Source organism: Eucalyptus grandis, chromosome 6, assembly GCF_016545825.1.
Source record: "Eucalyptus grandis isolate ANBG69807.140 chromosome 6, ASM1654582v1, whole genome shotgun sequence".
Lineage (NCBI taxonomy): Eukaryota > Viridiplantae > Streptophyta > Magnoliopsida > Myrtales > Myrtaceae > Eucalyptus > Eucalyptus grandis.
This window is the reverse complement of record NC_052617.1, coordinates 42964572-42988468: the sequence shown is the minus strand read 5'-3', so window position 1 is coordinate 42988468 and position 23897 is coordinate 42964572. Positions and strand designations below refer to the sequence as shown.

Sequence of the window (23897 nt, the reverse complement as noted above, 5' to 3'; positions counted from 1 at the left end):
AAGGTTTGGGTGATCCGGTTACAGGCAGTGGAGCTTGCAGCCTAGCACCATATATAGGAAAACTTACAATTGGCATTTCTCACTTCCCATATTATGTATCATTTCGAATTTCTGAGATCTACAATTTACATCTTCTCAATTTGAAAAGGTTCATTTGTCTTGGTTCCTACTCAAAATCTACACCAAACCCCTTTCTCCCATCTTTCGTCTTTCCTCACACAGCTCCCCAACACCACCGAGCCGTATGATGCTGACCCCGCTTCCACAGCCGACGCCCCCACCCTGTCTGTATCCCCACGCCCCCATCTCAGCTTGTGCAAGCTTTCTCTCTGCTGTCTCAAGCATTTGTGACAGAGCATATGACCCGCGCTAGCTCTGTAACAGGAGCTTGCCGGGGGTGGCCATGGCCACCGGATTTAGGTCGCCCTGAACTGACTCAATGACCGTTGCTGGCCTTAGATTGAGGTTGGCAACGATCGTGACGGCCTCCGGAAGAGTGATGGCGGCATGTGCAGTGGAGATGAGGTGTTGGGTGACGGGAGAGAATTGGTAGGGATTTTTTTGGGTACGTTAATTTGGAGAAATAAGTGGCAATTTGGTACATCATAGGTGGGTAGAAGATGCAATTTGGAAAGGTCAAGATGGCGATGGTAGATTCTAAAGACTCAGGATGGTGTTTGATTGATATGTGGTGCAAAATGCGAGATTAATTGGCATCCACTAGTGAAATGTCGTTTTCACGTCGAATGAGGTAGATCGCATCATTGGCATGCAACCTTATCTTAGCTGTAATCTATACGAGGTCTTATCACCAGCCAGCGCTAATCCTAGTACGGGATTAGATTATTGCTTAGTTGAAAAAAATTGAATATCATATAGTACAAGATGAGTCCTGATTATGACAAAATCGAAATTAATTGGCAGCTTACCAAACTTCAATTATAAAATGACCTCGCGAGATCATCATAGGAAGTTTGATTATCTTGCGACGAAGTTGGTGCGATTTTTTCCAAGTGGTGTGCAGGTAGTAGGAGGTGAGATGCGAAACAAGTTGATAGGAGTAAATAACACGCTTGACTTAAACCAATCTTGTCATTAATCATGATTTGGAAACATAGTGGCCACTCAAATATCTTAATGACCTTTTTAAATTGTTATCCGTGTGACTCATCACTATATTTTTTTATAGTGAGGGAGCCTATCTAGATAGGTAAATATCTAGAATTATTTAGCACTTATGGAACGTTGCCAAATGAAGTAATACGCAAGCAAAAATCTAATTGAATGGTGCCAACATAAATAGCTTGATTTCACGATGTGAAGAATCAAATTTATATTGTTTCGCACACATTCGTATGTTCCTTAATAGCTAAGGCAATTCAAGGGTAACCAATATTTCTTATTTGCAAAAAGTTAAGCAGATAAACATAATCATAAAATCACGTCAAGGGCACCCAAAGTGATCAAAAACATCGAATGGCCATCGAGTATATTTACTCGAAATTCAACAACATACCAAAGTTCAAGAAAATCAAATAATTATGAATGCACAGCCATTCATGTCACGACAGCTAAAAATTTTAGATCTCATCTTTTATAAAATGAATTTATACGAAAATCCTCTTAATTCCAACATGGGCGACTTCGTCCGATCGAACTATGGAAATTGAACCTTTTTAAGTGCGTAGAGACTGGCCTCGAATCGCCCAATCGGAATGAAGCCAAACAAGAACACTTCAAAGGAAGGGCAAAAGCGGAAATCTGATCGAGGGGATTTCGATATGTCACTATAAATTATAGATGTTAGTATAAGGTGTAATTTAAATGAACCTAATCTGTTTTTTACTGATTTACAACTTATTTTGAATAGCCAATGATGTCTTGCATCGTGAAACAAATCATGATAGAGACGCAAAATTACGCATCTTTCTTCTTCAATGGGATACGTTGGTATCCTCCGTAAAGTCATGCTTTTATTTCTCTATGGCTTTGCTGGTGCGTCTTAATAGGTAAAACATAACTATATATATAATTATAACAGTGAAATTCTATCAAAATATATGCTAGAAAAGAAGAATATATAGCGGGAAAAAGAAGGGTAGGTCGAATTATTTAGACTAACAATTTTTGGATAACGACCAGTTGAAAATGGAGATGATGGTGTCTACGTCTGTCATCGTGGTGAAGAAATAGAAGAAGAAGAAGAAGAAGAAGAGGATGATGATGACGATTGATGAGGTAAGAGACGTCACTGGTCAATGGTCATGCGCTGAAGCTTTCTACCTTTAATGCAAGCATCGATCGTCTCGGCGACGTGCTCTGCTTCCTCTTCACTGCTGGTCAGTTCATATGCATCCACGCGTAGTTGTCTTCAAGCGACGCATGCACTGATTGAAGCGTCCTCATAGGTATCTCTCTCTTTCTCCTTGTTTGCATGAATAGAGGGATTTTGTTGCTTCAGAATTTGTGTGCAGAGGAGCTTATTTTCGTGGGTTTTGAACTTCATCCGCATCACGTTCTTTGAGGTGCTTTCGGGGATTCGAATCGGAAGATGGGCTGGTGTGAATGGTCATTTTATAGTTCCGAAGCCATCGTTTTCGTTTTCCTTTTTTCCTTTTCTTTTGGAGATGGAAGATCGAGACAGGAACTTCGTGAAGCGAGATTAGAACCAGTTTCCCGTGCACTCTGCTTCGCCAGCTCTTCTCCTTTCGCCTCTTCCAGGGCGTGATGATTCTCATATCCGCTGTGTTTAGAACTAGTATCTATCTGTTTGTTCATCTGATCTTCTTTTCAGTAGTATTGTTCATTCGACTTTGCATAGTGGACTTGCCTTGCATGCATTATGGACATAATAAGTTGTGTCTTCGGGATGCATATGCCGAAAATGTTGTTCCTGGATTATAACCTTTAAGAGGTGCGACAAAGTTACTTTTACTGGTCAAGAGAAAAGGCAGCGACCCTTTAGACAGGATGAGTGACTTGTTCCTATGATCTTAGCACGACTTGTCGAAAGCTCACTTGTTGGTGAATATTTTGTACTTGAGTTATGGGTCTAGAGAGAGGAAGGTAAGCTCGAGAGACTTCAAGATTTTACCGGAGAGTTTTAATTTTGTACTTGAGTTATGGACCCATTTCTTCGTGTCGGCCTTCCTGTTTTTCTTGTGGACTTTTACCTTTTTGTTTTTTGATTATATGTTGAGATGAGGTATTCTGTTGGAGCAATCAATCATGGATTGAATCCTGTTTGCTGTTGCAGGCTTGTGAGATGATCCAAGACCTTTCACTGCTTGTGATACTCTTTATAAAGGACGAGGGATGGTCTTGATGAATCAGGTTCATGAAGTTTCTATTTGGTTTTCTGAAGGGCTCATGCATGTAGACAATCTTCTGTCATAGTTAGTGTTTAATAGAATGTGCCGTAGAAAATCAGTCTCTCATGGATGGAACTGTGCTGGACTTCATATTTCTGGCATTTTCTTAATCTTAGTTCCTTGCTGCAATTTTTTGCTGTTTCAAGAGTGTCTACTCGACATATTATGACCCTTTTTGGCAGTCATTCAGTTTGACAGTGGGATTCAGATGTTGGGTTAACAATCTATGTCTTTTCACTTTACCATTTCAAGAATTGGTGGATATTTCAGCAACTATACTCGTTTGCATGATTAATACATAAGTTCTATCAATTCAATGTCTTGGTATGTCGGTAGCAGCCCATCTAGAGAGGCTTCCACCATATCACAGTTTGGACTTGTGCCAATGCCAAAAGGTTCAAGCATAAAGATGGGAGTTCCACTGCAACATTCTAGTGGTATCAAACAATTGAATGTTCACTTTCAAGAGCGGGACTTGTGTTCTACTCAATCAACCAGTCAATCATTCAGTGAAGTGCCTAATATAGGAGGAAGTACTGACTGTAGCCAAGCCACAGTTTTAGAACAGACAGGTCATTTCCCTATATCCTCGTTTTCTCTCTCCTTTTTGTTCAGCCAGTTTTGTTAGAAGGTTACATCACGTTTGTGAGAGAGCAAAGTATGGGTAGTTGGGTTCTGGAGTCTTCCTTCTGAATTTTATTAAGCATTGATGAAACTGTTCCGATAAACTCAAGGGAAATAGCTACTAGTACCCTTAACCAAGGGTGGTCATTCTTTTCCATTACCTTTTGCTGGAGCTGGTATCAGGGGAGCATGATTTGAATCTACTCAAAGCTACGCAATTCCTCAGTAAAAATTCAACTGAAAATTGCTTCTTCTTCTTCTTCTTCTTCTTGCTCAGAACATGGTGAAACTGAAGGGCAATCAGTGAGAGGACAAGCAAAATCAGCCTTGTCAATGGGAACTCAGGATTTAGTCTTCCAACCTTTAGAGGTTGATTATAGGCAATCTACTTTAAGTTGAAATTTTCTTAGCTTGCCAGGGTAAGTTTACATGGCAGAATATGATGAGTTCTCCATGCAGGTGTGCATCCCACTCCACTATGCTGAACCATCCTTGGGTGGTTTTATGCCCGCTGCTTATGGGCCACAGGCTATGGTTGGTAGCCGATGCATTATACCTCTTCTTTTTCTTTTCTTTTTTCTCTTTTTGCTAAGAGAATTTTGAGACTTTAGACTAAACCTGTGCAAATGATACATGTATAATTGTCAAGTTAATCTGGAAATGGAGTGCACAGACTTTCTACTCATTCTCATTGGCACGACAATGTGCCTGTTCTAATTAATTGTGAAATTTAGGATTCTTGTGATGGTTTCATTTAAGATTTGCATGGTCAGATCAGTGAAAGGAACTAGTGTATCGTCTTTTTTCGCCACAAGTTGATTACTGACTTTTGCCATGTCACTGATTACTTAAGGTCAACACTGTCTATATTTGTGTGCGCTTGAGGTTTTGAGAGGAGATCGGTTTCACTCATTTCAGAATGCGTCAACTATAATTCTACATTACAATGTTTGCCTGGTTGCTTTTAATGCAGTATTCAACTAGCACTTCCCATTGTTATGGATTCCTACAGAAGCAAATGTTGCGCTGTATTAATGAAAGACAGTGCATTGATCGCCTGTGAGACAGAGTTGGCTTTGCATTTCTAGAGCTAAATAGCAATATTTCCACCGTGTCCATGTCATTAATGTAGTGCTGTTATGCTGTTGGTCATACTTTCTACTTGATCTCTCTACCGTCTGCCATACTTTAAATGCCAAAAAAGCATAATGCAGATTAGAGTCTGAGGAATTATAAAAAACACAGCCACCGAAAATTTCCATCTGGGACAGACTTCATTCACTTCAACTATTTCCAGTGCAATATATATTCCCTCTGCCTTCCATATTGCGTCTCTTTTCTCTTTTGAGTTCATTGAGTGAAGGACCTCCTTAATGGCGCAGTCATATGATTCCTCAAATTTATAACATAGACCATTCTTTTCATTAAGTAGCACCGCCAAAGCATCCATTCAACTTGATTACAAGAATGCTGAAAAAACTAACCCGAGCATTTGTAAAGTGGGTCTATGAAATCCTATGCCTTATATTATATTTATTTTGTTTTTGCCTTTTCTCATAACTTTGCATCTCCTTTGCTCTTATCTCTCTGCTTTCTTTAATTTAATGATTCCTTTTCCGGGTACTTCCTCTTTGGTATAATGTCTCGAGATTGAAGGCATATTGCAAAGTTTATTTATGAGCCACCTTTTCTTTAACTTAAATGCTTTATGGTTTCAACTCTGTGGTTTGTCCAATTGTGGTTTTCACATTGATTCCGATCAATTTTTTGTCGTATTTGAATGGAACTCTATAAAAAGAAAAATGGAACTCTATTTAAACACCATTAGTCCAACTCGCGACAAGGCAAGTATGTGTCTTCTCTGCTACGCTCTCATAAATTATTTGCCTCTGAAATGTCCGCAGATCTCTTACCCTCAAATGGCAGGAATGATACCTTCTCGACTGCCTCTGCCCTTTGATACGACACAAGAAGAACCGGTCTATGTAAATGCAAAACAGTATCATGGTATTCTCCGGAGAAGACAGTACCGCGCAAAGCTCGGGGCTGAAAACAAGCTCATCAAGGATAGAAAGGTACACACTTGCAAAAGCACACGATACTATGTTACTTTTCCTTCTATTGGCTGACTTCTGGATGGGTATGTGATGATTTTGCAGAATTTAACATTGTATCAAAGTAGAAAGCTCGCTTCTTAGTTCGAATCTATAACTTTTTTCCTGAACTTCCATAATCAAGACGTTAGAATCTACCTCCACAGTGCCGGGAACCTTGAGCACTGGGGGGCCTTTTTTTTTTAATAATTACATAGGTTGAGCTAATACTAGCTAGCATATACAAGAGGGGAAAGGCACTTGGATAACACCTCTGTTTACTCGTACAAACTTCTAGACTGGTGTTGGTTTATTGAAATTGAACAGGATGTTTTTAACGTCACAGCAGTAAATATCATGCACTAAATCTAGGTCTAGACATATCTCATAAGAAGTAGAGTTTAGAACTGATCTATTATGATGTGTGCAGCCTTACCTTCACGAATCTCGGCATCATCATGCAGTAAGAAGGCCAAGGGGATCCGGTGGGCGTTTTCTCTCAAAGGATCAGAAAGAATCAAAATTTACCTCCCTTAATGATGAATCAAACGTCAAAAGCACCGCAAGGGTGTCTTCAGCCATCGATTTACCGAATTCAGAGGTGTGTCAGCTGAAAGATCACAGAGACACCGGCTCCACCACCTCTTGCTCCAAAACGACTCAAACCACCACCAGCAGTGACGCCATCCCGGTGTCAAAATTCAGGTTCTTTGGTCAACCTTGGCATGTGATGACCACGTGTGATCCTTCTTGTGACGTTCGTTATAGTGGGGATATTCGCCATCTTTCTCTGCCAGGTGAAAGATGAGTCGGAACAACAATCACAGTCGTCAGCTCTGTGAATCTGGCGCTTGAGTGGAGAAAGTACAGCTGCTGGTTTCAATGGGAAGTCATCCTTGGCTCTGTTACCGTTGCTTCTTATTAGGTAGCTTTTTTAAAACTATTTTAACTGCCAGGCTAGTCAAAACATACAAAGCCTGCGGATTGTGGTCTCTGTTACGAGACTGTCGTCCTTAATAAGCTTATTAAGCGCACGAAGAACACACGCCCTGATGGTGTAACTTGAAAGTGTCGAGCAGCCGTCATTATGCTAAGCACGTGAGTTGTTTGCCTGATAATTCTCGGAATTTCAGTTGCATGTTTTTTGGGTCAGCACTTTTCTCAAGTGAAGAGGAGCATTTTTTATCTGTGTTTTTTTTTTTTTTTTTTGGTCGAAAGGGTAGACGACCCTTTTACCCTTTATGTTTGCCTGACCATGTTTGATGCTGTCAGTTGGGGCTGTTCCGACAGATTCAGTCCATGTCTTAAATAGATTTATAAGGAATGCAGATTGTTAATCGTGGATGGGCTTGCGCATAGGAAAAGCCCCGGTCCATTTGAGTAGTAGCAAGCTCATGTAACTCGAAAATGAAAAAAAGATGAAGACAAAACAGAGTGGATGTTCACAGGTTGCGGGTGCAGACCACCAAAATCCAGAGCAGCACAAGGCAAAGCTCATCATTCCATCACTCATCTTCTCTGCCAAAAGTCAAAACCAATTCCTACGTCTTTCTTTATCCAAGAACCCACCCAGGATTCCTTCTTCTCCTTTTGGTGAAACCGAATACCACTTTCATGGCATAATGTTGAATCATTGAACCGTCGGCATTCATCAAGGGGGAAGTGGCGATCGTGTATTAAGAACCACTATCACATCACTTCGCATATCCCCCAGTCCATTCAAACGGAAATTGATTGCGGGTGCTCACAGAATCTTTGCTCGGTACGCAGTACGAGCTCGTTCCTGGACTATTTTGTACACTTTTCCAGTAACTTCGCAGGATGGCCGTGTCCCTTCCCCCTAAAGCGAACGCGGCGGTATTTCACTTTGTAAAAATAAAGACTCCATTGTCATACAGAGACAGTTGTTTCAAAAGAAATCTCCCAATTGCATAAATATGATCTTGCTCTTTTAAGAAGAAGGGAAGTTTGCGAGCGAGAGAGAGAGAGAGAGAGAGGGAATTTGGGAAAATGGAAGATAGATTTTATTTCAATTTCCCTGTGTATGTGATCCAATCTTCAATGTGTATAAACAGTGTAAGACTCGACTCGACTCGACTCATCTCATCTCATCTCATGGACAACAATCAGAACTCCAAAAACAGTCAATCAATCTGAACATCTATGAACAAATAAATGGAAAGAAAAACTCGAACAGAAACAAAAAAGGGAACAGATCTTTATCTTTGAACAAATCCATGTCGCCAAAAATCATCCCGATCTGTCTCATCCTGTTCCTTTTGGGGCCAAATTAGACCTTCTCTGCTTCACGGAATTCATCTTCTGCAGGGACAACTCAGCTCTGAACCTCGTGATGAAATTGTCGGCCTTCGTGTTCACGTCCGGGCTCGGGCAGAACCCCGGCGACGTTGCCCCCGACGATTCATTGGACGAGCTCTCAGCCGTCCCCGAGACGCCGGCCTCATCGTCGCCCTCAAAGCCCTCGGTATCTGGCGTACCATGGCGCCAGGAGTTCGTGCTCTTGACCCTCACGTAGTCGCCGGAGACGGAGAACTTCCACGGCGGCACCTCGAAAGGTGGCGGCGGAGGGATTGGGATCAACGGTGACTGGCTGCCGCTGTTGATGTTGTCATCAGAAGACTCGTCGTACAGTGTCGTCGTCACTGGAGTACGAGATTTGTTGATGGTGATCGAATTTGCGGTCGACTGAGAAAATGCAGGTGGTCTTGCCCTGGACTTGCGCTGAGCTGCCGGCGGCGGCGGAACTGGCGGCGGAGGAGGCGGAGCCGGGAGACCTTTCTTTGACTTGCGCTTGTTGGATGGAAACAGAGCGTGGAACACAGAAGGTGGCGGCGGCGGAGGCGGGGGCGGGGGCGGGGGCGGGGGCGGGGCGGAATGCGGGAAGATGACGGCTGTGGCTGGGAGGCGAGGAGGGACTCGAAGTTCTCGATGCTCTTTTGTCTCTGCTTCTTATTCCTCCTCTTCAGCTTGCTCAAGAACTCCTTGGTCGCCGATTCTCTTCTCTTTCTCCCACTCCCCTCCTCCATCGGGGGAAACACGGGCTTTGGCGGCGGCGGAGGTGGCGGAGGCGCCGGGGGCGCCGCTGGCGGTTTGTCAACCTCATCCTTAGGCGTGTGAGCAACAGTCTCATACCTCCTCCTCGACTTCCGATCATTTCCAGCTGCCTGCGCTCGCGGCGGAGGTGGCGGAGGCGCCGGCGGCGCCGCTGGCGGTTTGTCAACCTCATCCTTAGGCGTGTGAGCAACAGTCTCATACCTCCTCCTCGACTTCCGATCATTTCCAGCTGCCCGCGCTCGCGGCGGGGGCGGCGGGGGCGGCGGCCGCGCAGACGGCGGAGGCGTGACTGGAACTTCCATTTCCACGACTGCAGCATTACGATCGCCGCTATCTTCGGCGACCACACGCTTGGTCTCGAACTTCTTCTCTTCTTCGTCTTCTTCTTCTCTGTTCCTTCTTCTCCTGGAATAGACCGGTTCCGTTCCGAAGCCCCCACCCGCGACGAGATGGGTATCGTCGCAGAATCTCCGCCGCCCTTCGCCGTAATCCCACGGCGAGTACTGCGCCCTCAGATCCGGGTACGAGCTGCTGGTTCTCATCCGGCCAGACGAACTGCCGGAGAACCCATATTCGCTCCCCTCGGAGTTCCGACGGTCGTAGCTGTCGTGCCCCTTGTACGGCGTCCCCGGGTTCGACGACGACGACGACGACGACTTCTGGGAGTCCGACCCCGCCGACCCCCCGTCCCCGCCGCTGTTGGAACTGCCGAGGAACCCGCAGACGATGGCGAAGAGGACGAGGACGAGGTTGAGAGAGTCCCAGCTCTTCTTGACGGAGCGGGGCCGGAAGATCTGGGAAGTGAGGCTGAGAAAGGGCGGGACGGCGAAGATGACGAAGGCGACGGAGGCCGCGAGGAAGAGCAGGAGGAGGAGCGCGGACGAGTCGCGGCGGCTCCGCCGGGGGCCGCCGGAGGGCTGGAGCCAGAAGGGTGGCGTGTCGGCTCCGTCTTCATCCATGGCTGTCGCTGATCTGGTAAGCTTGCTTGTGGGAATTGGCTTTTCCGGTAACCTTTTCGAGAGCTTTTCTGCACCGTGCTTCGGTTTGATTAAAAGGAGGGGACAGAAGGAGAGTTTGGTTTATACGTGCGTGGGGAACTAGTGCTTGGGAGCGGGTTGGCAATCATTAAGCCGTGATGTAGGAGGTCATTATATTATAATAATAATAATGATAATTAGTGCTGATGATTTATAAAATTAAGTACGATAATTTTTGTGAATTAAGGTTAATGGGACCTTTTTTTTTAATTTTTAATTTTATGGGAGAGGATTATTCGAGGAATACGCGGGATGGGATCGTAACTGGTGTGTGCTCCCCAAGTTTGCTGTCACATCAAGAATGACAGCGAAACGAAAGCGGGTCGTGCCTCGCGCGCTAAAACAACTGTCCACTCTCAAACGTTGGAGTAGGCAGCGAACCACGTGCGTTAGCTTTATTTTCACGAGCTTCCGCACCTTCGATTTTGACCGTAAGCGGAGACTAGACTTTTCACAGTTTCACCATCGTAGTAAAAAAAAATGTGGGTAAATTTTGATCTGTCTAGTGCTCTGCTCTTCAATTTCCTTCGCGATTCAAATAAATCTGAGTAAATATTAGTGCACAATTTATATGTATCATGAGACGTTCCTATAGTTATATTTCTATCTCAACTCTTATCGTAATTAGTCGTTAATATAAAGACATATGATATAATCTTAAAGACATATGATATAATCTTAATTGGGGTTAAGCAAATATAAGCACTTTTACTTTTAACTCATAAACATTGACCGCAACATCGTCATCCTCGTTGAGTGCGCTATATTTGACTTCAAAAGATGGTTATTTCTTTCCCTTAGCTCATGAATGATCCCAGTCTATGGAAACATGGAGTTTTCCATGCCCATTTGATCAATCACACCTAATTTTAATTGAAAAGTCTCTCCGCCTGATATGAAACAAGTTATTGTTTTCACATCAATCTTATTCACATTCTTTTTGCTTTCACATAACGATTAATCTCATGTCATATATCGCGAATATATCATAACGCATTCATGAAATATGTGAACATGCTTTACTTTTCGTTCGTTGGACATTTTAAAAGATAAAGTCGGAATTTTTTCCGTTTACCTAAAACCAAAGCGATAAGTGTCAATCAAACCCAATCATGGATCTTAAAATCCATGGACGGGTACCCAAATGATACTTTTAGATTGAACAGAATTAACATTCGGCTTGACCCCACCCTAATTGGCCACATAACAATGTGATCCAAACTTTTCGCACGTTAACTTTTGGTGCGGGCATAGGCAACAAATCAATTAGACTCAATTTCAGAGCGAGCGTGGCCTGACCTAATTCAGACTTGCTCATTAATCACCTCTGGCCGTCGACGCATTTCCGAAGGAATCCAATGCCAAGGTTGTAATCATTGTGGCCACTACTTACCATCATGTCAATTACCTAGAACGACAACAAGAAAATGACTTATTGACAAGAAAGTAGTTCGCCCATTGGCCAAAAACCCGAAAGAAAACAACGATTTTCCAACGGGGGCTAGCACTTGAAATGGTCATTGGCCATGGAGTCGCTATTCCTCCGCATGTACCGCAAACCACGCTGCTTTTTCAGTTTGAGTGTCGTCTTCGGACAGAGCTTATGTATATAAAAAAGGAAGTAAAGTCGATCGGTTTTTTTTTATATTTTTTTTAATTTCATTGTTTATTAAAGTCAAAGAAACCGCGTCGTTCATTCGTTGCGCGTCCTAATCGACCCACCTGCCGCGTTTTTGTTCTTCTGGAAAGCCAAAAAAAAAGAAAAAAAAAAGTAAAGACAATTTGGTAATTTGACGACGCTGACTGTTCCATTATCAACGGTTGCTTTCGCTGCACGAACGGATCACCCAAAAGATCCTCAATCTCATGCTATCGACTTTGATCAGATGAACTTTTCAGTCTCCTAAGGCGCATGCTACCCACTCCATCTCTTTACTATCTCTTCTCAATCGATCCACCCGATCAAACGGCTTGACAATTGAGCAACGGGCGAGGTGCGCACATGCCCATGAGCACAATGCACGACATGAATTCAGCCTCTGGCATCATGACTGGCAAGAAAAAACAGGGACTACGACTATGTCGAGGTCTTGATTGTGGAATCTTTCCAATGTCGGTGACCGCAATGGGATGCTTTTGTTCCAAATTTGGTGGTATTTGGCGACATTCAGGCAAATTGCCCGTTAAGATGTGCCGGGAATAGCCAATGATGTGCGATGCAATGAACTCACTAGGAGCTGCAGGAACTGATGTATATGGCTTGTATCGAAGTTTCTTAAATTAGACCAATTTGAAATGTAGTTAAAGTCAAACTTTTCATCTCGTGATAAAGCAAAATGCGACTCTTAGATGAGACGTCCCAAGCCTAGCTCTTTGTTATTAGCTAGCTAGGTTGAGTGAGCAAAGCAATAATTGGACAGAAGAAACTTAGGCCAGTGGACATAACAATTTCCAATTTTTCACGCTATCCTGTTGATTCAGTCAAGGCCTCTTTCGATTCTTTTCTTAATTTTTTTCAATTGGTTTGCAAAGTTTTGAGGATTTTAAACCTCGTGGAGTGGTTGCTTACAAAACCTAAATGCATTTATTACTTTGCTCCTATCACGATAATTATCGTCCAAATTCAAAAAGAAAAAAAAATCTTAATTTTCCAACTAACATAAAGTCATCATATATACTCATATTCATATGAAGTCATCACGTATTTGTATTGATTCACATTTATGGCCGTCTTTTATGTGTGACGAATAGGAACCCTTGAAATTATTGGCTGCCTTTTTCCGTGCACGTAGTTCATTTTTTCTTTCTTTTCATTTGTTACCCAAGTGTGAGATGGTATCGGTATCGTAAAAGAAAAAATATGCAATTTTTGTTATATTGCTTCATTTAACATGTCCATTTAATCGAGCTGTAAATTTGGAAAAGAAGAAGAAGAAGGAACGTATCCCTTAATTTAAACGTAACTTTGGCAATAAAAATTAGTGGGTTTCCAGCTCAAGTTTCTGTAACATTTTGATGAGAAGAACGCTTGCAAACCGTAACTTCGGCGGCCACAAATGAAGGTCCCTCCAGCTCGAATGTTGCAAAATCCAGCTCGAATGTTGGAAAATCGAGCCACAGATTAATTTCCTCAATTTAATTAATTTTTGCAATTATTTACTGTATTCATTTACAGTCAAAACACGTGACAAATCAAATTCCCACGCGCAAAAGGTGGGAATGAAATTGAAGACTACTGTTTCCAAGCCATTAATAAGAAATCCGAAATTAGAAGTTTTGACTTTGGGAAGAAGAAATCGATGGCTTATGTCGTTATTAATTAAATAAAGCTTAGGTGACCGACCAAGCCCACCTCACGTTGTATTTAAAATCATTTTTCAACCGGTCGTGAAATTATTACACAAGACGGTATAACCTGAGATGATATTTGGATACTATTCATTGCGAGATCGAAATTGCAAAACTCGATATTCGGCGTATCTAGTTTTTGCCAAACTGTAAATTTTAGGGAAATAATATTTGAAATGTCATAATTTTCACATAGCATTCACTTTGTTGCTAAAAATTTTCGTCGGATCACTTAAATGTCAAATTAGATAAAAATGTTCATTTGAGACAAAAAGTCCTACGTGCTTTTTTTTTAAATTAAGAAAACGAGTTAAACGTGGACGATAACGTGACCTTTCTATACCTGAACGGCACCGTGTCCTCTTCAAATTGAATCTCTCTCGAAATAAACAAATCTATCTCTTCGTCATCGCCGTTTCTTTTCCCTCATTTGCAAGCTCTTCGGCTTCGGCAATGACCCCACTTCCTCGCCCTACCACGGCTGCATCAACATCGTCCTTGACTTCAACGACCCCGAACCCGCCCCTGGGTTTTCGGCTTCCTTGCCCCCACCCCATAGTACCATCGTGACCTGGATTTTCGCCATTGATTAGTTTGGCCTGGTGAAATTCATGTCCTCGATCGAGTGACTGCCGGAGTGGGCGCGTTCCATGCTTGACAACGATGGTCGCGCGCTGGCTGAATGGTGCTCTCTATATTCAAACCAAATTGCCTTCCAAATTGGGGTATGAAGAATTTGGGGAGATGGCTTGATTTGTCTAAATTAGGGTTCACATCAGGGTTTGAAGAATTTGATGAAATTGCTCAATTTTTTTTCTGAATTAGGGTTTATATTTGGGGAAACAAATGTTGAGCAAAGTTGTTCAGGCGATTAATGTTGATTTGAAGCACTGACGACGACGAGGAGCCATGTTGGCTAGAAAAATTGATAAAATATTGTTATGTTGGATATCTAGCATTCCAAATCGGCATTGGTATTTAAGTGACTAGAAGAAATATTAAAGTGAGCAATGTATGAAAGTTATGGTACATGAAGTGTCATTTTCTTTAAATTAAACACCTAAAGTCATCCCAAAATCTTTGTCAATCACGGAAAAAAGCAAATGTAACTTTATGTTCATAACATTGGCAGAGAATCAAGAAAGGGTTTTTGGTTGGATGAAGTGAATTAACATGATGAAAGATCTCAAAGTCAAATTGAACTCAATTGACCTGACATCTAATACGCTAAGAATCATAGTTTTCTCTTCTCTTTTTCCTTTTTTGGTCGGAAGATAATTTAATCAATCACTGGGAAAACCAAAAGAGCCCATCAGAGGAGCGGGCTTCGTCACAAAACGGAGCCCATAGGGCCTGAGGAGGAAACGAAAGATAATTTCGTGGCTAGCATATTCGTTGCTTCTGCTTTGCTAGCTCTTTCGAAATTACTTGGACTGCCCAGCTTGTCAAAACACGCAAGGCTTGCTGATTGCACTCTCTCTGTTTCGAATCCGTCGCCGTACATAAGCTTGTTGAGCGCACGATCACGCGGTCCGCAGTTGTCAGTTTGGGCTGTTCAGGTCGAATTGATTTTTTTTTTTATTTCTTTAACCATGGGGGCAATAACTTTTTCGTATGATTGGCTCAAGCCTGCCAAACTCAATCGATGTCTTGAGTAGATTTTAAGGACCGCGAATTGTTAATCACGTATGGGCTTTGGGTTATGAAATGTAAGGGTGATTGGATCCCGCGTGGATTGGTCTCCACCTTGGAATTGCGAATCCATTTTTTAGCTTCCGGTTTTACAAGTATAATTCCTTTTCTTCTTAAAATGATTTATTAATACATTCAAAAGAAAAATAAAAAAGAAAGATATCTTACATACTACTTTCTCGTAGTTTTCATGGATGTCTATTCTCCTTATATTATTAGTTAAAATACTGGGGCCCTCTTTCGACTTTCTCTCTACTCTCTCTCATTTGCATCCGGCACTCGATACTTCCTCCATCGACAAACGTCTTTCGTCTCTCTCTTTCACTCTCAGCTTCCGCACGATGAGCTCTACTTCCATCTGGCGTTGCTGTGGTGGTGGCTGGTGGTGGCTGGTGGTGGCTGGCTGCACAAGAGAGAAAGGCGAGAGGCTGAGGTCCAAAAGAGAGAAAGAGCCCTAATCTTTGTTTACGACTGCCTCTGGGCCCATTCGGTCTAATTGTGCGCAAAGAATTGAAAACCCAACAAATTATTTCTGATTTTAATTTTTCGAAAAATCATTTAGAACCATGTCACAAAAGGAGATGTAGCAAAGAAGACGCAGCTACTGGATTCGTGAGGAACCAGAGACGAGAAGGAAGAAATTGTTTCTTCATTCAAATTGAATTTAATTTCTGTACAGTATCGTGTATTTAATTACAAAGAGAGAATCAATAAAGGAAAAGTAATATTCTCTTATCTTTTCCTATCTCTCTAATCCTAAAATAAACTAGATTCAATATCATACAAAATTACATAATCATATCTTCCAACACTCCCCCTCAAGCTGGTGGCTTGTATATGTCCAAGACGCCTAGTTTGTTAAGAAGATATGCATATTGTCTTTGACAAAGAGGCTTAGTGAATATATCTGCTGGCTGCTCAGAGGTTTTGATCCCTCTTGTCTCAACAACTCCTTCCTGAATCTTTTCTCGAGTAAAATGGCAATCGACTTCTATATGCTTTGTCCTCTCATGAAGTATAGGATTCGCCGCAAGTTTGAGTCTTTGAATCGTTGTCACGTAAGAGTAAAGTTGGTCCTTTAACTTGTGCTCCGAGATCTAGTAGAAGACCCCTTAACCGGACTACTTCACAAACAGTCTTGGCCATAGATCGGTATTCGGCTTCAGCTGAAGATAAGGACACAAGAGATTGTTTCTTTGTCTTCCAGAAAGTAATGATTCCCCAAATTTGATGCGAAAACCAGTGATAGACCTCCCGCTCATAGGACATGTGGCATAATCTCGCATCGCAATGGGCCGTCATTTCCATGTTGCACTTTCGAGAGAGAAGTATTCCTAAGCTCGGACATGTCTTCAAGTATCTCACAATCTTCAAGGCCGCATTCATGTGAGATTGCTTCTGATTTGTGCATAAATTGACTAAGAGTTTGCACTGCATAACAGATGTCTGGCCTAGTCATGGTGAGGTATATTAGTTTCCTTACGAGCCTCTGATATCCTGAGGGATCTTTTAATAATGGATCATCAGAAGGAGAAGATATGCCATTATCATAGTCGATGGATGTCAGTTTGGCATTTTGCTCAATAAGGATAACTGATGGTCTACAGCCTGACAGTCCTGCCTCTGATATGATCTCCATTACGAATTTCCGCTGACTTAATGAGATCCCTTGATCTGAACGAGCTATCTCAATTCCAAGAAAATACTTAGGTGGCCCTAAGTCTTTGATATGAAAAGTGGAATGCAAATACTCTTTGAGTTTCTTTATAGCAGAATCATCATTTCCCATGATAAGGATGTCATCAACATAGATCATCAAATAAATAGATGACATACCTTTGTCCAGTGAATAAGGCATAGTCGTACTTGGACTGCTTGAAATCGCAGCCATAAGTGCATTGGTGAACTTGGCGTACCATTGTCGAGAAGCTTGCTTTAATCCATAAAGAGATTTGCGGAGACGACATACCTTCGACTCCCCCTCTCCGTAATCCGGGTGGAAGCTCCATATATATTTCCTCATCGAGGTCACCATGCAAGAAGGCATTATGGACATCCATTTGATGTAGTGGCGATCCGAAAAGCAAGAATGATAGAAAGGCACGAATCAGACATCCTTTGCGACAAAGCGAGAAGGTTTCATGGTAGTCAAAACCTTCTCGTTGTGTGAAGCCTTTAGCTACCAATCGGGCTTTGTATCTTTCTACGCATCCATCTGCTCCGTATTTAATCTTATATACCCACTTACAGCCAATTGGTTTGCGAGTAGCGGGTAATGACACAACATCCCAAGTACGATTCTCCATCAAGGCATGCAATTCTAATTCCATGGCCTTACGCAACGAGGATCATCTTTGGCCTCATTATAACCGAAGGTTCTCGATCTTCAGAAATGCGGCTTATGCAACGAGATGTTCGATGATAACCGATCAAAGGAAATATAAGACGAGATAGGATAACGAGTACTCGATGATCTTGAAGAGCCACATACATAATCTTTCGTCCAAGTAGGTGGACGAGTAGCTCGACTTGAGCGTCGCCGTGGTTCATGTGTTGTCAAGGATGATTCATCGTGATTCTCGGTTTCTGAAATATCCCCCAATTGTGCTGGTTCTGCTGGTGCTGGCTCTTCTATAGGACTATCAGGAGGCATTGGAGACAAGATTTCAGTTGGTTTTGGAGGAGAAGTAATAATCAATGTTCCTCCGGGAGATAAATCCTCCTCCAATAAGAATTGCTTATGCACTGTCTTCTCATCTTCAAATAAGGAAGTAATTTTTGAAAAAGGAAAAACATCTTCATGAAAGACAACATCCCAGCACAAAGAAGTCTCCCGTAGATGGTGCATAAAGCCGATATCCCTTTTGCAATGTTGGATAACCCATGAATATGCATTGTCTAGCACGAGGTGCCATCTTATCTCTATGTCCCATTGTAGTCACATAACATAAGCACCCAAAAACTCGGAGATGACTCAGAACCGGTTTCCTCCCATATAATAACTCAAAAGGTGCCTTCCCTTTTAGAATGCGTGATGGCATGCGATTGATTAGATATGCTTTCTTTGTGACCACACAATCTCCCCAAAAATTTTCAGGAATAGAAGCTTGGAATTTAAGTGCTCGTGCTACTTCTAAGAGATGACGATGCTTTCTTTCAACAACTCCATTTTGCTGTGGTGTATATGTGCAGGAACTCTCATGCAAGATTCCATTTTGAGAAAATAAGGATGCACACTCAGCATTAAAAAATTCTCTCCCATTATCAGTGCGTATTCGACGGATTGTTTTTCGAAATTGGATCTTGGATAAGGAAAGAAAAGTCTTTAAGTGAGAAAAGACTTGATTTTTGGATTGCATGAGAAATATCCAAGTTGCACGAGAGTAATCATCTACGATTGTAAGAAAGAATCGGGACCCATCATGATTCAAGGTGTGATAAGGCCCCCATACATCAGCATGAATTAAAGAGAAAATGTCATCTGCTCGGGAAGTGCTATTTTGGAAAGGAGCACGTGTTTGTTTTGCCAAGGGGCAAATGGGACATTCAGGACAAGGAAAGGATGCACTGTGACCCAATCTTTATGATTAAGGAAATTCATATCATTGATAGTAGCATTACACAATGATTCAACAGGAGATAATGTAAAAGAATGTGGAAATTCCATCCAAAAATACAATCCTTGAATGACTCTACCCAAGCCCATCAGTTTGCCAGTCGAAGGGGCCTGAAAGAAACATTTATCAGAGTGGAAAAGGATTTGACATGAATTTTCTTGACAAGCTCGGGCAACTGAGATTAAATTGAATTGGAAATCAGGAACATAAAGCACATTTCGAAGGATGATGAAGGAGCTAAGTTTCACAGTACCGGTCATGGTGACCCTAGTGGTGTGTCCATTAGGAAGTTGTATTGATGTGGGGAAAGACAGCTTAGTGATATCGGAAAAGAAAGTTTTGTCACGCGTACTATGTGGTCACCGGCACCCGAATCAATAATCCATGCACTCTTTGATATTGAATTCATTAGACAATAGGGCACTTTGAAACCGCCACCCTTATCTCGTAGCATCCAATTTCTTCAAGGCTTCCATTAGCTCGTGATATTGCTCATGGGTAATTGACTTTCCCATGGGTTGACCCGACACCTGAAAGACCGAGGAAAATTTCCCTTTTTCTTCTTCTCCTGGTTTTCCATGTAATTTCCAGCAGTTTTCAATTGTATGATGCGGTCGTTTACAGTAATCACAATACATTTTACCTTTCCCTTTTGGCCCATTAATTTTTGCACCAAATGAAGGCCTGGTCGTGGGCTGAAGAGCTTGGGCCAAAACGGGCCCATACGCACCATCTGATCCGGCGAAGAAATTTCCGCGCGAAATAGGCCCATCTGGCCCATGGAAGTGCGCTGATCGGGAGCCGTCTGATCCAGCAACGTTGAAGCCACGCGGACCGTCGGATCCTGTCGCTCCCAAGAAGGGATGGTGGCCGTCCGATTGCAGGAAATAATCTGCACCGTCCGCTGTCTTCCTTATAAACGATCTAGGGTTTTCGCTTAACCCTAGATCTGCCTCTCTTCCTCTCCCCGTGTTTTCACAATGAAAAAAAATCCTCCGGTAACTCTTTCTGCAGATGTGGTTCCTCAATTAGGCAATCAAAAAGATTGATTCCTACGGCAACACTTCTCTGGAATTTGGAGTTCCTTCGCGAGGTAATTGGAGCGGAAGCAAAAATCAGTTCAGAACCACAGATGGCTTTGATACCATGTCACAAAAGGAGATGTAGCAAAGAAGACGCAGCTACTGGATTCGTGAGGAACCGAGAGACGAGAAGGAAGAAATTGTTTCTTCATTCAAATTGAATTTAATTTAAACACAAAAGATCGTGTATTTAATTACAAAGAGAGAATCAATAAAGGAAAAGTAATATTCTCTTATCTTTTCCTATCTCTCTAATCCTAAAATAAACTAGATTCAATATCATACAAAATTACATAATCATATCTTCCAACAAACCAGCCAATTTGATCTGGTTCCAATTCAATACGGTGGGCCCCTGTAGAAAGTTCTGGTCCTTTCAAACAGTCGCAAGGTAATGAAACTCGGAAAGAAAATTGAAGGGGAAAAAAAGGAAAAACAGAGCGGATATTCAGAAGTTCCAGAGCAGACAGCTAAAATCCAAAACAGCACCAGGAGCCTCCTCCTCAATCGTCTTCTCTGCCAAACATCAAATCAATCCCTACATTATCCTTTCCACGAGATCCAACCCAGAACTCCTAATGAGCACGGCATTAATGGTGTCGTCGTGTTCAAACAAGAACAGTCACCATTCATCATCAAGAGGGAAGCGGCGATCGTGTAATAAACCGTCACATCACATCACAGGACATCACCATCCCAATTCCCATGCAAACAAGAATCGATCGCGAAGGGCTCCCAGTATCGTGCTCAATATGCATGGCGAGCTCGTTTTTGGACAATTTATCAACTTTTCGAGTTACTTCGCAGGATGACAAGAGCTTCGAATTGTACTACTTGTTATTGTGATTCATGTGCCAAGTCCACTACTGTGTCCCTTCCTCTACAGTTCTATACGGGAATGCGAACATGTTTTACAAGTGAAAATAAGGCTCAGTTCTCGTAAAGTGGAAGATAACGCCATTGACGTTAGTTCGTCGTCTGTGTGGTTTCTCATGCTATTATTTCTGGGCCCAGATTGGACCTTCTCCGCTTCGTGGAGTTCGTCTTCTCCTGGTTCAACCAAGCTTTGAACGTCGCGATGAATTTGCCGGCCCTCTCGTTCACATCCGGGCTCGGACTGAACAGCAGTGATGTCGCTTCCGATGATGCGTTTGAAGCGCTCTCAATCGTCTCCGAGATGCTGTCCTCATCATCTTCAGTATCTGGTGATTTATGGCGCTGGGCGTTCGGGCTCTTGATCTGCACGTGGTGGCCGCTCATGGCAAACGTCCACGACGGCACCTCGAAAGGTGGCCGCGGTGGAGGCATAGGGGTTGACGGTGACGAGGTCCCGCTGTCATCGGAAGACTCGTCGTAGTTTGGTGTCATTGTCACCGGAGCATGAGATTTCTTGATAGCGATCAAATTTGCAGTTGACTGAGAAACTGCATCTGGTTTTGCCCTTGTCTTGCGCAGAGCTGCCGGCGGCGGAGGAACTGGTGGCGGAGCAGAAAGAGCCTCCTTTGTCTTGCCCTTTTTGGATGCGAACAGAGTGGGGAACACTCTCGGAGGCGAGGGGGGCGGCTGGTGGGAGTAGGACGGCAGTGGCTGGAAGGCGAGGAGCGACTCGAAGTTCTCGATGCTTTCTAGTCTCTCTTTCTTCTTCTTCATCCTGAGCGAGCTCGAGAACTCCTTGGTCGCAGGCCCACCTCTCTTTTTCCCACCTTTCTCCCCCGATGGGTGAAACACGGGGGTCGGTGCCGGCGGCGGCTAGTCAACCTCGTCCTTGGGCTTGTGTGCAGTAGTCTGATACGTCCTCTTCAGCGCCCGTTTTCTTTGAGCTGCCTGCCCTGGCGGAGGGGTGACTGGAACTTCCATTTCCTCGACTACATATACGATCCAAAGGTAGTAGCTGTCATGGCACCCGCACGGTGTTGTCGGATCGTACAATGACGACTTCCGCGTGTCTGGCCTTGGGTGCCAACCCGACGACCTGCCATTGTCGCCGCGATTGGATCTGCTCAGGAGCCCGCAAGCGATAGGGAAGAGGACAAGGGCGAGGATAAGAGAGTTCGGGCTCTTCTTCACTGCGTGGGGTTCGAAGCACGGGAAAGCGAAGAAGGTGAAGGCAAGGGAGGCGGCAAGGAAGAGGAGGAGGACGTTGGAGCTGGGGAGGACGGCGGTCAGGTCGCTGCGGCTCCGCCCCGGGTTGCGCGAGAAGGGTAGCACGGTTGCTAAGAGAGATGGCAGAGGGTCTAATAGAAAAAATGATTGCTTAGGGAAGAAGTCGTAATATTTATAGCCAATAGTATAATCAAATTCCAAACTTTTTAAAAAGTGTAATAAAAAATTTTAAGCTTTTAAGCAGATATTAAATAATCTAAAAATTACAAAGAATCGAAAAAGATACAGATGGACAAAAACCCACAAAACATTTTACTGGTATCAATTACAAATAGAATCAGAATTTATTGGTCTTGGTTGTTCTCTTATTCCATGTCTTTCTTGCTCTGCAAGTGTTCTCATTTGTCCGGGAAAATCTAGGGCAAGAGGAAAGGGAAGAAACAAATTAAAGCAACTATCGTCTTCCTCACACCAGTTGAAGATGAACATTCTTTGACATCGGGTGCAGGCGGCCGTGCGATGCCACTTGGAGATGGAGTCCACCATCTCTCTAGCGACTTAGCGAGGTCACCTTTCTTTTGAACTTCTTTTTCGTGAATTCTGCGCGTTCAAAGCCCAAAGAATACATTCGCTGCCTTCGCCAAATTGTCTCCCGATGATTTGCCAGATAAAAGAATTAATATTAAAAAAAAGCCATGAAAGAAAGAGAAAATAATAAAAAATTTAAGAGAACAAATTTAAGAGAATTTGTGAATTCCAAAGTTGTTTTCATGAACAAAGAAGTAATGTTTTTCTACTCCTTGATTCTGTTTTAAGTTTATTCTCGGAAATAAAAAATTTACCAAACGAATTTTTACTCTTTTTTTGTATTTCGAAAATAAAAGAATAGAATTTGGTACTATTTGACCTGTTGCCAAATAGACCCGTAAACAGATCCTTAGTAACAATGCTCGACCCCAATGGGCGCAGTTGGGCACGTGATAGCTCGGCCGTAATATTTGCACGTAAACTTTTGTTGTGGGCATGGACAATAGACGAGACTCGATTTAAGGGTGCGGCCTGGTTCAGACCTGCCGATGAATCATCTCTAGCCGTCAAGGCATCGTAGAAGAAGTTCGACGCTAGGCCCAACTTCGATTCATGCAGCTACTTCGGCAACGGCCGGCGTTTATGTCTGATAAGGGCTCGTGCCGATACCCTGTCAGCATAAGGTGACCTCAAAGCCTGTGTGTTTCTTAACCGTCTTGTCTTCGGGCAAAGCTTCGATCCCCCAACGCCCGGTATCTTATTTCTTCAAATCGAATTTAAGAAAAGAGGGGGTCCTTACCTTTATGCTTCAATGTCCACATACATATGAATTTTCTACAAGAAGCGTTATCCTTTTATGCTTCGGCTGACAATAAAAAAAGGGTTATCAATGATGCTTGGAATAGAGATAAAAAAGAAGTGGGTGGGATTTGTCATGTGAAATTTTAGGATACCCCGGTCGTTTGTTCTCCTTGAAAAGGTGGATACTACTACTTGCTTTCAGTGCATGAATGGACCACCCTACGTCCTATGTTACTTCCTCGGAATTGAAAACCAGATCGAGAATCGTCCCTTTCATTTTTATGGAACCAGAAACCAGACCGACACTTCTGGTGATCGGACTAAACTGGTTGGTCCGGTCCGAACTATTCTTAATTCAATCGGTCCGATATACTCACTCTTATCGCTGTGGTGGTGGCTGCGGGAGAAAGGGGTACAAGAAGCTAAGGTCTAAGAGAAAGAAAGTGCCCTAATTTTAATTTACAGTTGAATTTTAATTTACAGTTGCCTTTGGCCTGGTTCAATTGGTTTGGTCAGGTTATGCACA

The 23897-nt window shown here is 42.9% G+C and overlaps 3 protein-coding genes across 7 annotated transcripts; 1 reads left to right on the top strand and 2 right to left on the bottom strand.

Annotated features, from left to right (window-relative positions):
- The first annotated feature begins 2107 nt into the window (after positions 1-2107).
- Positions 2108-7273, top strand: LOC104450006 (nuclear transcription factor Y subunit A-3). Of its 5 annotated transcripts, none has more exons than XM_039315377.1 (7): positions 2108-2408; positions 3257-3333; positions 3767-3943; positions 4273-4364; positions 4455-4529; positions 5900-6070; positions 6519-7273. In XM_039315377.1, the coding sequence occupies exons 3-7, from the start codon at positions 3781-3783 to the stop codon at positions 6894-6896; spliced, it is 879 nt and encodes a 292-aa protein (XP_039171311.1). In that variant the 5' UTR covers positions 2108-2408; positions 3257-3333; positions 3767-3780; the 3' UTR covers positions 6897-7273. The 5 variants fall into 5 exon arrangements, with proteins under 5 accessions (XP_039171311.1, XP_018731962.1, XP_039171310.1 ...); XM_018876417.2 differs by having other exon boundaries at positions 3711-3943; XM_039315376.1 differs by having other exon boundaries at positions 3708-3943.
- A 756-nt stretch (positions 7274-8029) lies between these two features.
- Positions 8030-10216, bottom strand: LOC120294806 (histone-lysine N-methyltransferase 2B-like). The gene is made up of 2 exons (XM_039315378.1): positions 9008-10216; positions 8030-8969 (listed from the first exon to the last, which is right to left on the bottom strand). The coding sequence occupies exons 1-2, from the start codon at positions 10120-10122 to the stop codon at positions 8354-8356; spliced, it is 1731 nt and encodes a 576-aa protein (XP_039171312.1). The 5' UTR covers positions 10123-10216; the 3' UTR covers positions 8030-8353.
- A 10713-nt stretch (positions 10217-20929) lies between these two features.
- On the bottom strand, positions 20930-21589 carry LOC120294485 (phosphatase and actin regulator 4A-like). The gene has a single exon (XM_039314584.1). It carries the CDS (start codon positions 21587-21589, stop codon positions 20930-20932), a length of 660 nt encoding a protein of 219 aa, XP_039170518.1.
- Positions 21590-23897: the final 2308 nt, after the last annotated feature.

Excerpts from the sequence above, each read along its gene's own strand:
- LOC104450006 (XM_039315374.1), top strand. The coding sequence starts at position 3,688 with ATGTCTTGGTATGTCGGTAGCAGCCCATCTAGAGAGGCTTCCACCATA. Across the intron at positions 4,365-4,454 it reads TAGTCTTCCAACCTTTAGAG|GTGTGCATCCCACTCCACTA; the intron begins GTTGATTATAGG and ends TTCTCCATGCAG. Across the intron at positions 4,530-5,899 it reads CTTATGGGCCACAGGCTATG|ATCTCTTACCCTCAAATGGC; the intron begins GTTGGTAGCCGA and ends AAATGTCCGCAG.
- LOC120294806 (XM_039315378.1), bottom strand. The coding sequence starts at position 10,122 with ATGGATGAAGACGGAGCCGACACGCCACCCTTCTGGCTCCAGCCCTCC. Across the intron at positions 8,970-9,007 it reads GAGTCCCTCCTCGCCTCCCA|GCCCCCGCCCCCGCCCCCGC; the intron begins GCCACAGCCGTC and ends CGCCCCGCCCCC.
- LOC120294485 (XM_039314584.1), bottom strand. The coding sequence starts at position 21,589 with ATGAAGAAGAAGAAAGAGAGACTAGAAAGCATCGAGAACTTCGAGTCG.